This window comes from Phocoena sinus, chromosome 9, assembly GCF_008692025.1.
Source record: "Phocoena sinus isolate mPhoSin1 chromosome 9, mPhoSin1.pri, whole genome shotgun sequence".
In the NCBI taxonomy this organism is placed as follows: Eukaryota; Metazoa; Chordata; class Mammalia; order Artiodactyla; family Phocoenidae; genus Phocoena; species Phocoena sinus.
The window spans coordinates 17,534,347-17,549,146 of record NC_045771.1 but is presented as its reverse complement, the minus strand read 5'-3'; the positions used below and the strand labels follow the sequence as shown (position 1 = coordinate 17,549,146).

Genomic DNA, 14,800 nt, shown 5'->3' with positions numbered 1-14,800 from the left:
AGTTGGAGGGAGTCGTCTGAGCAATGAGCAGAGTGGCCGGGAGGAGTTGGGGTTAGAAGGAGCAGGAAGACATTATTTTGTTGGCAATGAGAAGGAGCCTTCTTTTTACAGGTTCCACCTCACAGAATGGGACAGAGGCAGCATTTTGTTTGGTGCATTACCTGTGGGGCTGCTTAGCCAGGCTGAGATCTGGCAGTTGCTCCCTCCCCTATTCCATTAATAACAAATTGTTCTGAGACCGTGGAATGAGGCTGGCATTGCTCATAATTCTCAGAATCTCCTGGACAGAGAAGCTGGGTGGAGGCGCTGATGACAGAGTTGTGGTTTTGGTCTCTGCAGCCGAGAGTACTTCTGGGAGCATTTTGCCTCCATTTTCTGTAGCTATTTCTCCCGCCCTCCTGTTAGGTCTCATCTTAGGAGAGAAAGGTTGATGATGATTGTGGGGAATTAGAATCCTAGGGTTTTAAGGTTATCTTGTCCACTCTTGTTTCCATTCAGGGCTGCCCCTAAACTAAGCCTAGTCCTTTGGAAAAGGGTTTCTAGAACTCTTGCTGTTATTAATTATCTATTTACTTATCAGTTACTATTTGAAATGGACTTCATTTATCAAACTATGGCTTGAACACCAATCAGTGAAGGCTGTGGCAATGACCAGAAGAGAGAGTCCAGCCATGGAACTGCCCCTGGGCCCGGGCCTGCCCCTGTCTGTTCCTGTGGTAGCCGGTCTGGATATCTGGGAACCCTGCTCTACTCACCAGACTGCACAGGATGGGCAGGAAGATGGTGATGGTGGCCGGATTGCTCACAAACTCTGTGACAATGGACACCAGGATGCACGCCAGCAGGGTGACGGCCCACGGTGGGAGGCTACTCAGAGACAACATCTGGTGCCCGATCCACGTGGAAAGGCCGGAGCTCTGCAGGAGACAAGGTGATGCAGTGAGAAGAAAGCGGGAAAGGCCACTCCCAGTGGAATTCTTAGCCTCCAGAAGGTCAGGGATGGTGAGGGGCTGAAAGGGACCACCAGGAGCCATCTAATTTGCTTCCCTGTTTTCAGGCAGACTGGACCCACAGGCATTCCTGATTTTTTATGGTTAGATCACTATGTAGCCCAGCAAATTCTTTTTTTTTTTAAATGATTGTACACCCTTCAGTCTAATTAGGGCCTCCTGGTCAGTCATTGTCACAGGGCATGGAGAGCCTCTACTTGCTGAGATCCTCCTTAGCCCTGATATGACTTGGCAGGGATTGGAGATCTTTGGGGTGATGAGCCCCTCAACTTCAAACTTGTTACTCTTTCTCCAGCCTCTGACAGTCTCATGCTGTGCATTCAGTCAACAATGCCCTTTACACAGATTGCCAAGTGTAATCCTTAATCCTGCTTTTGAAATCTATTTCTCTTATTTTATCACCCGTGAAATGGGAAAAATTATCAACATGTTTGGATAGTAACCTTTCCTCTGGTTTTGGGGGCCTTGAATGGGCAAGACTGAACATTAGAAGTTTTACATGAGTAATGAAGGAGAGAGGGATTACAGTTCTATCTCCACGTAGTGGGGAAGGTGCCACATCACTGGCCTAGAAACAGTCATTCAGTCTCAACCTGTGTTAGGTTCAAATCTCATCATGGCTGACATCAGGATCTACCATCTGCCCATGCTTTTTGGCAACACGATATAAAGGCATATTACCATTTGGAATAATTCATTAGGTTGGAAGATGTTCATCTGCCAATGATGAGGGCTCTCCCCCTCCCCTAAAAACTGCCAATGATGAGGGCTCTCCCCCTCCCCTAAAAATGAAGGGCACAAATGAGTTTATGTTCTTAAAAAACCCCAGGTTGCCATATGCCTTCACCAGCTCTCCCCACCCTCCCTCCTCTCCCTTCTGTGGTTGACAAGCTCTGACTTTTCCTATTTACCCTCTAGATTGCAAATGCAATAAAGAAATGGGCAGTAGGGCAGAAAGCAAGGTGAGACATTTTATGATTCCTCAAGCTGTAAGCCCTACTCATGTTCTACTGTTAAAGACTGCCTTACTACACTGTCAGCAGGCCACCCTTTCTCCTCTTTTCCAAGTTCATCAAAACCTCATTTGATCTCCACAGCACCCTGGCCACTTCATGACATGCTCATAGACGACTGATGACCAAAGGGCTTCAGAATTCTCTCATGTAGCCATTTTTACCTTGGACCACTTCCCTTTCTTTTTTCTCAACTGACCGAGAGCTATAAATCCAGTATGTGGGGACTACCTCAATTAATGGTGGGTGCAGAGTCTCGAGGCCTACAGGAACTCTGTAATTGTTATCTCTTGTGACACATTAAACTTTGCTCTCTGGACAAAGAGAGGGGAGGGAGAGCAGTTAGCTGAGTGGAAACAGTATATTTTATAAAGAAATGGATTTTTATTTATCATGTTTTCCACATAGTACTTGTAAGTAAAGTGAAATAATGGCAATTTTTTTTTTCAGAACAACTAGTTGATACTATAATGAAATAAACTGGTAAATTAGACTGCAAAGTTAGGGAAAAAACCACAACAAAGGAAACCTTAATTTTTTAAACCCTTGGTATGAAAACATTTTTTATTGGATTTTCCTCACTAATGTTAAGACTGAAATTATTTGAAATTCAGTAGGAATCACACATATTGTACCTGAATTATATTATTAAAGTAGTAGTCAGTAGGTTCTACAGTTATACCAACTATACATGCACAATTTTGGTTAAAAAAGAAAAAAAAAAGATCTTGCCAGGCTAGGCTCAGAGACCAAAACTAACCACTGAAATTCAACAAAGATAAATATGATATTGTGAACTTGGAATCAAAAATATTGACAGCATATATACAGGGTTGGTTGAAGGACTTGAAGCTTAATAGTGGCTAACGATGAAAAGAATGAAGCGTTTTAGTTGACTGCAGTTTCAATACAAATATTGACATGAATGACAATGAAGCCTTATAAAAGCTTCCATAAAGATACAGGATGGGGCTTGGGTAATTAACTATTCTACCCTGCACTAGACCGACCACCCCTGGACTGTGTTTGAGCAAAGGCAAAGTGGTCCTAAGGAGAAAGACCAGCATGGTAAGGGGTCACTACTATGAGGAATGGTTAAAGGAACTAGGGAGTTTTAGTTGGAAGAAAAAAATGATCTCAAGGGACCTGATTGTCTTTGTTGTTTTAATAATTATTACAGGAGAGGAGAGGGTTCCTGAGAAGAAAGCCAGAACAAAGAGTGGAAGACATCCAGAAGACCTGAACTGAAAGTAAAGAACAATATTCTCTGTTGGCTGTGCAGGGCTTGCCCTGTCACTGGAGGTGTCCTGGAGGGAAATCTCTATTTGGGTGGGAAGATGGGACTCAGTGTCGCTCCATGGCTCCTTCCAAGTGGAGGATTCTGTGACTTTGTTACTGATGCAGAAAGCATTTAGGCCCACAATGAATGGGCAGTGAAAAGTGAGCCAAGTTTAGAATGGGTGAACGTAGATAGACGAGCTAGAGGAAGAAAACAGGGAGACCCCTAACCTGCTTGATTCTTAGGACTGTTTATTTCAGGAAGGGCTAACAATCTAGGAAAATCAACTATTTCCCACCAGCCCCCTTTAAAAGATCTCATCCCGAATCCTCCCAGTCAGGAAGTGGGGGGCATTTACATCTGCTTTAGCATACATTCTCCAAAGGGTCTCAATATATGCATATGGAGTCCATATGCATATGGACTCACAAGTTGCTGTGAGTCAATCTGGAGCATCTCTGGGCCCTTACACCTTACACCTATCACCACTGTCAAAACTCCAGAAGGACATGCCTACAAAGTCCAGTACATCTTTTGCTTGTAGCAGTGTGGGCCCATAAGTGAGGTGTGAATGCCTGTGTGCCGTGACTGTGGCACAGCTATCTGTAACTCTGTTCCCAGTAGTGCCAGCTTAGAAGGCGGGACAGGATGTCCATTCCTGGCTGAACTGCTTCCCTTCCCAGTGACTTGGGTGAACATTCACCTCTCAGCGCCTTTGAATCTTCCTTCCCGGCACCATAATGACTCATTAGGTCAAGCTGCTGGAAAAACATTGGACCCAATAAGAACAGATTCAAGGGTTACCTTGCTGCCAGAAGCCAGAGCATAGCCTCCTCCCACCAGAATGACAATCTCCCAGGGCATGGTCTTCTGGAAGTCCTTCCACGTGATCATGGGCTCCGTCCCCGGTGAGGGCTCCTGGTCTTCCCCTGGATCACAGGTAGACAGCGAGGCAGAGCCAGATGAACCCTAATGGGTGTGATTTGTGGAGACAGGGGCCTAATTGATGAACCAGAGGATACTCTGCTATTCTGGGAGGAGTTGGAAGGGCTTTGGTAAGGCTCCTCCCAAAATTTTGACTTCGACCATTATTTGACCAGAGCCAGCCCCAACTTCTTCTCTTGAACTCCTCTCACCATCGTTCTTTTTCCCGAAGCAAGGCTTCTTCGCGGGAATCAGGAAGAGGAGGAAGCCAAGGAAGACAGAGACTGTGGCGTCAGTGCGGTAGCCCTTCCTGGCGAAGAGACAAGAAAAGCTGGGGAGAGGGTCAGGAAGCCCAGGGGTAACACAGTGTCTCAGGACAGCCTGTCTGAACACAGTGCCTCTCTTGACCTAGTCTAGAGGGGACATCAACCTTCCTTCTTGCCAGTTGCTGCCATGCTGTCCGGTGGTGGATTTAATGGGCAACAGTTAATGTCTGGAGGCAGGGCCTGGTTAGGGTAGATGTCTTAGTGTGAATTTATGGACCTATTAAAAGGAGTGGTCAGGAGTTATTTAGATAAAGGAGACTAGAAAAAGATGAGTTCTCTTTCCTGGGAGGGTCACTAGCTGGCACTGAGAGCTTGTGGCCTGTGGCCCTGGCCCTCGGGAATATGTAGGGATGGGACAGGCCTCGGCCACGATGGCCATGGTCTTTACAGGTGGTGTTTTACTCTACAGACATATTCTCCTTTAACTCTCATAACAATTGAGGTTCCAAGAGCTTAAGTAACAAGACCAAGGTCATGTGGATGGTAAGTGGCAGCTCTTGATCCCAAGCCTGGACTCAGACTCCAAAGACTATTTTCTTCCTGACTCCACACTGCAGCTTCCCTAAAAAAGGGGGACTTTCAAGGGAACAAAGTGCTTCCTGGGTTCACGACTATCCCGAAGAATCTGGGAGGGGACACCGGCGGGTACTGCCTGAAGGGATTGGGTTAGCGAGCGGGTTGTTCTCAGAGACAATATCCTTTACTTTTCAAAGAAGGAATCCCAACCAGGAACAAAGCCAGGCTCCCGGGTAAACCACAGCACCGTCATCAGGATGAAGAAAAATCCAGTCACCATTTCCGGGTAGCTATAAAAGAAAACAGACCCACTCCAGGAACTGGGAAGTTTCTGTTAGCTTTCAAACTTTGCTTTGGGATGCTCCTGTATGCAGAGCTCCAATAGTGGAGACCTAAAACGCAGCTACTGCTTAACCACTTGGACTTGGAATACAGCAGAGGGGAAGGGTGGCCCTTAGAGTCTGGGCCAGCTTGACTTTGGCATTAAGTAGCACCTCTAAATACCTAGATTCATAGTTGAGGAAAGTTCCCCCAGCTCAAGGGACCGCTGAGAACAAGCCTGCTTCTGTGCACACTTTACCTGCCACACTTTCTCCTGGGGAAGGAGAGAGGGTGAAGGGCTGATTCTTACGTAATGGCTCCCAGCTTTTCATATTCCTCTTGGATCCTCTTCTCTGATAACTCCTCCCTTTTGGTCTTCTTCTTCTTACTCAGAGAGCAGGTCTCTTTAAAACTGAGATGGGAGAATGAGCAAAAGAATAAAGGAAGCACACTTCTGAGGCCCGGAGGAGAACAGGTCTTAAGCAAATACTAAACTACTGGCTGGCTGGCTGTGATGGCGCTTCTCTCCACTCGCCCCACCTATCACGCGACTTGATCTCTTGATCTGCCAAGTTACACAGCCTCTCATCAGCCTTCTCCCCAGCCTTTCGGGTATATCTGGCATAGAAATGTAAAGTCATGTCTCATGGACTTGTGCAAGTGTACTTGTGTGAGGTTGTTTCTACACACTTGTCTTTTTAATTTTTTTGCCCAGTTGGGTTTTTTAATTAATTAATTAATTAAATTTGGCCACTCGATGCAGCATGTGGGATCCTAGTTCCCCAACCGGGGATGGAACCCGCACCCCCTGCATTGGAAGTGCAGAGTCTTAACCACTGGACCACCAGGGAAGTCTCTACACACTCGTCCTTTACATAAGTGAGAATCGATGTGACGCGGCATATGTGTATAGATGCTTATATATTTGTGTGTTGCATACACACATAGGTGCGTGCATGTGTATCTGTCTAGAGACAAGGCTTGTCTGGGGTGAAAGTGGGTGTTACTTTTCAATTAGCAACACTGGAGGCATAGAAGTATACAGTTATCTTTGATTTGACAATTGTCTCTGAGTTATTAAAAAAAAAAAAGTCAACTCAGAGAACATTCCCTGAGCAATGGGAATGTTGGGTCTCCGGACTAATAGCAAAACATCATATACATCTTCCCTTTATGTGTTCGGAGCTGATCAAATTTGGAGTAAGCATCCGTAATGGGTAAAAGGCTGGCTAAGCAAATTAATATTAGAAATAATATTGCACGAGGAATGTCTAATATTATTTTGAGGGATATGAGCATATTTCATACAGCTACTAAGTATAAATCAGTCATGTCTATAAAATTAAGCCTAAGGGAACTTCTACTTGGCATCATTTCTTTTTTTTTTTTTTTTGTGGTTCGCGGGCCTCTCACTGGCTCCGGACGCGCAGGCTCAGCGGTCATGGCTCACGGGCCCAGCCGCTCTGCGGCATGTGGGATCTTCCCAGACTGGGGCACGAACCCGTGTCCCCTGCATCAGCAGGAGGACTCTCAACCACTGCGCCACCAGGGAAGTCCTTGGCATCATTTCTTTAGAAATTAGTTCAAATTACTCTGTATGGAACTACATTAAACACTCTCCGATTCAGACTCTTTATGAATCCAGCACTTCCCCTGACCAGTTGGTTGAAATTAAGAACATTTCATTGCAGAGCTCATAGTGAAGTGCAGAGTCCATGTATGTTCAGAGTGTCTGGAAGACGTGATGCCCGACTCCTCATCTAGTCCACTGCATCCTCCGGGCACCCTCTGTGGTTACTTGGCAGCTCCCTGTTGGATGGCACCCTCCAGGGCTTGTGCCATGGCCCTGGATGGACAGGAGAGCCTTGCTGGCAGGGCCCTGGGACTCACTTGCAGCCCAGGAACAGCCAGTGCATCCAGAACCAGCTGACCACCAGCATGATGAGGGAGATGGGGAAGCTGAAGAGGAACCAGGTGCCGAAGTTGACCACTTCTGCTGCTGGATACTGGCTGGAGGGGAAAGAACCAGGTCAGTGATTGGAAAAGGGTGGATTTCCATTTGGTATTTTGGGGTAATAAGCTAAATGGTCCTTCAGAAGACAGAGCAGAGCTAATGGTAGAGATAATGATAAAAATATGGTAAAACATTATCTAGAACTCACTTGGCAGCTGCAACTGTACTGAGCCCTGCCAAGAATTATGAAATAAGCTAAAAAAGCATCCAAGCAACCAAAATCGATACCACTGAAGTGTATATACTTTGCACTCAGGAGAATCACTCTGGATCTGTTTGCTCTTAATTTATGTAGAGATTCTGATCTGGATTTCAAGACAACAGAATAGAGGAGGCAATCTGATGTACTTTGTTTATAAAGTCACTGAAGGAATGTTTTTTTTTTAATTTATTTATTTAATTTATTTTTGGCTGCGTTGGGTCTTCATTGCTGCGCACGGGCTTTCTCTAGTTGCGGCACGTGGGGGCTATACTTCGTTGCGGTGCGTGGGCTTCTCATTGCGGTGGCTTCTCTTGTTGTGGAGCACGGGCTCTAGGCGTATGGGCTTCAGTAGTTGTAGCACATGGGCTCAGTAGTTGTGGCTCAGGGGCTCTAGAGCGCAGGCTCAGTAGTTTTGGAGTACGGGCTTAGTTGCTCCGTGGCATGTGGGATCTTCCGGGCCTAGGGCTCAAACCCGTGTCCCCTGCATCAGCAGGCAGATTCTTCACCACTGCACCATGAGGGAAGCCCCCAAGGAATGTGTTTTGACTGGGGGACACAAGGCATCAATTCTGGAGAACTTCGGTCTCTAGAGCCTCGTGAAGGTTCTAGATGTGAACTTTGCCCACAGGAGAACCATGGCTTGGAATCTCCAAATCTGTTATCAACATCCACTGCTTAGGGGGCCTCCTTGGTCTTAGGGGGCCAAGGAGGTTATCTGGTGGACTACTTGTTCATCATTGGGCAGAGCTGTGGCCCCAGCCCAGGTGTCCACCTGGTCATCTCAACCTCTGTATCAACATTTCCTCGTCTTTCCCCTCATTTACGTCAAGGGCAACTCTGTTTCCCCAGCTGCTGCAGCCCCAAGCCTGACAATGAGACTTGGGCTTTCCCTCTCTCAGGCTCTTCCTAACCCTACCCAGGCTGGTCGAGTCTCCCTCTGAATGTTGCTCAGATCTGGCCATTTCTCCTCCCACTGCTGCCCAGGCCACCATCAGCTCTCTCCTGGGCATCTGTAGCCATGCCCTGGATTATCTTCCTGCTGCCTGCCTTTTCTGTTCCAAACCATTGTCCATTTTTAAAATCCAGAATGAGTTTTCAAAACTGTAAATATGATAACCTCACTCCCTGCCTAAAATTCTTCAAAGGCTTCTCACGGCCTTTCGGACGAAGTCCAAGTTCCTTAGTGGGCCCTGCGAGGCCCTCTGTGATCTGCGCATCCACCTCCCTGGCCTCCTTTTGCCCTCTGTCATTTTCTTTTACGTGCTCTGCTCTCTTGCCTCTGAGCCTACTACACTGTTTTCTTTGTCTGGAAGATCTCCCTTCATCTAGTTAACTCCAGCTTGGCCTACACGTCTCCACTTTCATCGTCACCTCTTTGGGAAGTAATTTCCTCCCTCTAGAGTGGGTGGGGTCCCTCAGCAGGGCTCCCCCAGCAGAATCCCACCCTTCTTGTCACATTTAACTGTAATGACTTGATCATCTTTTTTCCCTCTTAGTACAGAAACTGCTCTGGTTCGATTTTCTGTGGTATACTCAGCACCTGGTTCTGTCCCTGACACACAATGGGTGGTTAGTAAATATTTGTTGACCGAGTGAATTACTTACTTATTGAAGTGTTCCAAGAAAATGAGGCTGGTGGAGGTGCCAATGATGGTGGTCAGGCCCCCAATGGTGGCGGCGTAAGAGATGCTCAGAGAGAGGCATTTGCAGATCATTTGGTCATGCTGGGACTTGTACTTTCTTTTGAGTTCCTGGTTCCTGGGGCTGGGGGTTAGGACTGGTGGCTTTTCCTACCAAAGGAAAATCAGTGAATTTCTCCAACCCAGCTTGGGCTGTCTGGCACACAAAGCATGAAAAACAGGGGCACCATTGTGCAGTGGAAAGCTTGGGTGTCAGAAAAACAAATCCCAGTCCCAGTTCTACCTTTTACCAACTTGGGCAGCCCCATCTCAGCTGCAGTTTCTGTAAAATGGGGAAAATCCTATTTTCTCTGCCAGATTGTTTTGAAAAGTACATGGAAAGCACTTGGAACACTTCCTGGCATTTAACAAATGGTAAGCTATTATTATTTTTGTTATGGGTATTAACAGCACATTCTGTTTTTCGCTTGAATTCCAGTAAAACTGACTGCTCTCCAGTTTGTGTCTAAATACCAAATAGAAGGTGGTTATTCTACGTGGAATTAAAATACAGTCCTGGTTGGGAGATGACTGAAAAATAAGCTTTGCATTATAGAAAGAGTCCAGCTTTCACTGGGCGGAGAGTCAAAGTGTGTGATTCTCTCCTCCCTTCTTTCTCACTTTTTCCCTTCTTGCCTATTGGCTTTTCCTTCCCGCTTTCCCCTCCCCCTTGCATATAAACCTCAGCCTGGCCATGGTCCTTTCAGGCCCTGCGTGGTCCATGTGACGGCCTTTCAGGGTCAGCATATAAACCTCAGCCTGGCCATGGTCCTCTCAGGCCCTGCGTGGTCCATGTGACGGCTTTTCAGGGTCAGCGGTTGCTGACCTCTGGTCTAACTGTGGACTAAAGAAGCAAGTGCCCCTCTGTCCTGCCAGGCCTGGCCCCAAATTGTGAAACTAGGAGTAGCCTGGTACAAATGTCAGCAGGCCAGGTCATAGGAAAACCAAGGGGAAGAGACCACCCTGCCACATTTCTCAAAGCCCGTAACCACTGCCCCATCTGCCTAGGAGGGCCCGGAAAAGGCTGGATCCCACCACATTTTCCTAAAAGATTCATTGATTATAAGAGCTGGGGGAGACCTCAGAGATTCTCTGGTCCAGTGGTTTTCCACAATCCTTTCTCCTAATGAAAATTTACATGGACCTCCAATAGAGAAAACAAATGTAGCATTTAATGGGCAAACATCTATTTTTTAACTGAAATTATACACGTAGGGTCAGGGAGACTTGGATTTGAATCGAGGTTCTCCTCTCACTAGCTCTGAGGCCTTGGGTACATGATTTCATCTCTCTGCGTCTCTGTCAAAATGGAGTTCAAAGTTGCTCCCTCTCTGAGCCAAGACTAGAGAGCAAATGCTCAGCCCAGCGCTTGGTGTTTAATAAACAATGGCATTTATTTATGATGATACGGGTGTTACGTAATTGAGATGATTTTGATGAACACAAAAATTTGAAATCAAGGGCTATAAATAACGGTTGCAATTTAACACCACCTCTTCGACGTCCATTGTACTTCTGCATTTTGTTTCAGTGATAAAGTACCAGGAAAATCAGGGAACAGAAAAGCAGTTGCCTTAAAATCTCAGGATACTCGAATAAAATATTTGCAGTGCCCCTGAAGCACCTTTGAGGAGTAGTTTGAACACCTCTGATCTAGACCAAGTCTCAGTTTTTATAGCTGAAGAAACTGGGGCTCAGACAGTGGAATGACTTGCCAAAGTCAACAGTGAGTGGGATGTCTTATCTCCGTGGCACACGCAGGCCAGACACACAGATGGATGAAGTGTGCCTGGCGACAGCCCGCTAGCCTAACACCCTCACAGCTTCACGAGCAGGGCCCCTTGGGAAGCTCAAGGCACTTCATGTAGGAAACAGGATGAGGCGGTGCAGTTCCATTACCTGAGATGCGTGCTGCTTCTTGTCCTGGTGGTTTGCTGTTCTGGCGGAGCTGGTGATGGCAGGCACGCCATTCAGGTTCTGTCGGGACACAGACCGTCACACTATCACGAGGAGACTGTGGGGCCTGAAGAAGCCACCTGATCACCTGGGGGCACCCACGCCCCCTCCCTGTGGGACTCGGAGACCAGAAGCAGGGCGAGCAGGTGGTAGAGAGCCACCCCTACTGTGCCTGCCTCCTTCTTGCAGGTTCCCCATTTGAAGAGGCTTTTGAAACTTGGAAAAACATGGCTCTGTCCTTATGGGAGAGCTTGGCTTTCTAGAACTTCATTAGCTAACGAAGAACCCTTCATTTTTCTTTAACACAAAGAACATGAAAAAAAAATCGCACACAACCAAGTCCACAGTTTGGACGGATCAAAGCCCATCCATTGGGACTGAGGTAAGAAGAGATGTAAAACCAGCCCTGGGCAAGGGGGTGAGGCCACGTAGAGTGTGCAGGCAAACTTGGCTTTCCCCTATAAACGTGTCCCCTTTTTATAATAAGATTTTTGTAAACAAATCCCTCCTGAAAGGGATCCTGAGGCTGAATACGTGGCTCTTGAATATCTGGATGGCTGATTATTGGGTTTATGCGAGGAAAGGTTAACCTGTCCTTTGTGAAGCTAAGCCCAGTACTCAGGGCTGGGGCTCAGAACTGCCCAAAGCCTCACGCATCCAGGCTCAGGGGAGCACCCCTGTGCCCTCACATCAGAGAAGGCTGCTGGGCCCTCGATAAGCTGCCAGGCTTCTCTGGCCCTGAGTTATCTTGAGGGTCTTTCAGGTATCTCAAAGCACAGAAGAAACCCAGGGCCATACCTTGTTCTGCATCAGAGAACTGAAGTCTGCATTCGACGTGCTGGAAGAAAGCAAAGGAAGTGGGAAAAACAACAGTGGCCCAGACTTGATGAGATGGGAATTCTCCCCCATGGTGTTTGGTATTAGTGACCCTTCTAGACTCAGGTGTTCTATGCTACACCTAGAAGAAGACGAAATCTCACCTTCCAGAGATGTGGTGAGGATTTGTGGGAACAGGGGCAGGGCATTTCCTTTGGAGGGAAACTGAGACTCCTAATAATAGCTAACATGGAGTGCTTGTTAGGTGCTGATCACTCAAATATGGGCTTTAATCCTCACGACAGATCTAAGGGGCGGGTATCACCACCTGCATTTACAGAGTAGGAAACTAGGCAGAGAGAGGTTACTAACTTCCCGAGGGCACCGGGTGCTAAGTGGTGGTGCCAGAGAGGAACCTGTCTCTGTCTCTGCCTGGAGAGCCTGGGCCCCTGACCTTGTTCTCACTGGCTCACTTTCTAGAAGGAGAAACATGAAATGCTTATCTAAGGTGACAGGAGCAGGGAGGGCCAGGGCCACACATGGTAAAAAGCATGTGAGAGCAAGAAGATGGGGGTGAATTTCTCATCAGCAGCTGCACCTCAGAGGGTGGCAGGCAACGCGTGTGCTGAGTCCCTCCCACTCTTACTGGTCCCCAGTCTTTGCCTTGAGGAGAGAGGAAGGTGGGGATTTAACTACCAGCATTACGGACTTACACTGAGCACTAAATGCATGTTTCTGGTCTGTCCTAGTTCTGAGGACAGTGGGTGCTATGAGCTCAGCTGCTGGGAAGGCCAGTGAGAGGGGCTGGACACACGTGCAGGAAGTGGGGTCCTGGGGTCGTCACCCACCTCCAGGCTCTATCAGGGAAGGATAAGGCGTTGACGGGGCTCCGGAAGCATTCACGGGAGAGAGTCTTTAGGCTGGGGGGAGTATTGTGATGTTTCCCCGCCTTCCTTCCCAAATCGGGTGAGGAGGCTGGCATGGAACCCCTCAGACAGCATGGGAGGTGCTGGCGTGAAAGAAGACCGCCAGCCTCACACCGTGGCAGCCCTGGATCCCCCCTGCATGCCGCTGAGGAAGTCCGGGACAACTTGGGCTTTGGCTTTGGAGTTTGGGGACATGTATTTTCATCCAGAAAAGAACAAAGGCAAGAGGCCAGTGTGTGCTGCCCAAGAGACCAGAGTGAGGAGAAAAGGCCCGCTGCACTGGGAGCAGGCTGTGCCCTCAATGACCAGTGGTCTTCATTGGGGGCGGCACAGGGAAGGTGGCTGGGCTACTGCCACCTTGAAAAGGCCCTGCCCGAGAGGCCAGAGGCGTCCCCAAAATAAAGAGGCTGGGGAGCAAGCCACCAGAGCACAGAACCGAGGGAGCCCAAGCGGTCACCCAAGAGCACCTCGTGCCATGAGGCCCAGGCTCTGCAGAGGTGGCCTCAAGGGGACACTCCGAAGACCCTGAAGGTAAGTGCCCGACGTGTAAAAGAGTTGGGGCCTGAATCTCAGGGCACTGACCGCACTCTGGAATACCTCCAGCCAAGACCCTCTTTGCCCCTTTATCTTTCCTGCTCGCTACAGCCTCTGCCCTGACCCTGGAGAATTCAGACGCAGAGTTGGTGAGGGGAGAGGAAGGAGTGTGGGGGAAGAGTAAGAGAAAAGTCAGTTGTCTCACCTGCTCACTTCTACCTCTTATCTTGCAGGCCTGGGCTGAAGGGGGGTTGGGTGAGAGCGTGAGAGGAGGCGGGGAGAAGCTTCCGACGAGGGATTGAAATTTTGCTATGAGTCTGGACTAGACTGCCGAGTATCTAAAAACGAGATCATTCTAATATCTGAAAGGAACCAGAAGAGCTATAGGATTTGCCTAAGATATGGTCAGGGCTGGGGAGGAAAGTCCAGTATATTATGATTGGAGCCAGTGACGGGAGGAAGATAAGCTGATGGCACCCTTCTGCCTCTGTCCCTTCACATCGTGCTGGTCTCACTCAGTGTGAGTTCTCCATTTTTCAGTGAAAAGAGCAAATCGCAAAACTGAGCTCTAGTACAAATCCAACTTTCCAAATGTCCTATTCATCCCAGTATTCCTTGAAGACCACATTTTGATATTAGATCTCCAAAAGAAATCAGCTGTTAATGGATCTACCCCACATGGGTGTTTGAGGCGATATTTCTCCTTTTCTAAAAGCTGCTTTTTTCATCAGCACATGGCTGTCTCACCAACTGTCCTCGAATCCCCTACCTGCCACCTAGTTTTTCTTTGCCATATCTAATAAGACCGAATCTAGTAAGACCACATCTAATATCTAAAAAATACTTTGTGATTCTCTAAGAATCTCCAGTGACATCTAAACTGTGAGCCTTTTTTCATTAATAGATTAAATATATTATTCTCCCAAGAGGGACATCAATTTAGCTGAAATGCTACTTGGTAGATGTACAGATAGTCCACATACTCCCTCACATTCAGTGTAGTCTTTTCCGCTCTTCCCTCAGCCCTGCGATACCCGGTGGTTAAGGGAGGTTCCCTCAGGATCTTGGCAAGTGGCTCCCTGGTATGGAGAGGAGAGTGGGATGGGGGGAGGTGGTGGTGTGGCAAGATGTGAGCTTGGCCCATGCAGCTGAAAGAGGCCCTGTCTGGGAGGAGGGAGGTCATACTCACTCTTCATTGACAAAGATGAGTTCCAGGGAAGGTTGGCTGTTGTTTACATCGAGATCTACGGTAGCAAAGGAAAGCAGGAAGTGAGATGTGGAGTC

The 14,800-nt window shown here is 47.8% G+C and overlaps 1 protein-coding gene across 1 annotated transcript in view; it reads right to left on the bottom strand.

Moving 5' to 3' along the window:
- The window catches only part of SLC13A4 (solute carrier family 13 member 4), a 41,542-nt gene that overhangs the window by 4,402 nt on the left and 22,340 nt on the right, over positions 1–14,800 (bottom strand). The window contains exons 5-14 of the mRNA XM_032643307.1: positions 14,706–14,760; positions 12,039–12,078; positions 11,184–11,261; positions 9,211–9,395; positions 7,280–7,399; positions 5,700–5,801; positions 5,257–5,358; positions 4,439–4,536; positions 4,107–4,231; positions 756–917 (exon numbers count right to left, since the gene is read on the bottom strand). Coding sequence (XP_032499198.1) covers positions 756–917; positions 4,107–4,231; positions 4,439–4,536; positions 5,257–5,358; positions 5,700–5,801; positions 7,280–7,399; positions 9,211–9,395; positions 11,184–11,261; positions 12,039–12,078; positions 14,706–14,760 — 1,067 coding nt within the window. The remainder of the gene's footprint in view (positions 1–755; positions 918–4,106; positions 4,232–4,438; positions 4,537–5,256; positions 5,359–5,699; positions 5,802–7,279; positions 7,400–9,210; positions 9,396–11,183; positions 11,262–12,038; positions 12,079–14,705; positions 14,761–14,800) is intronic.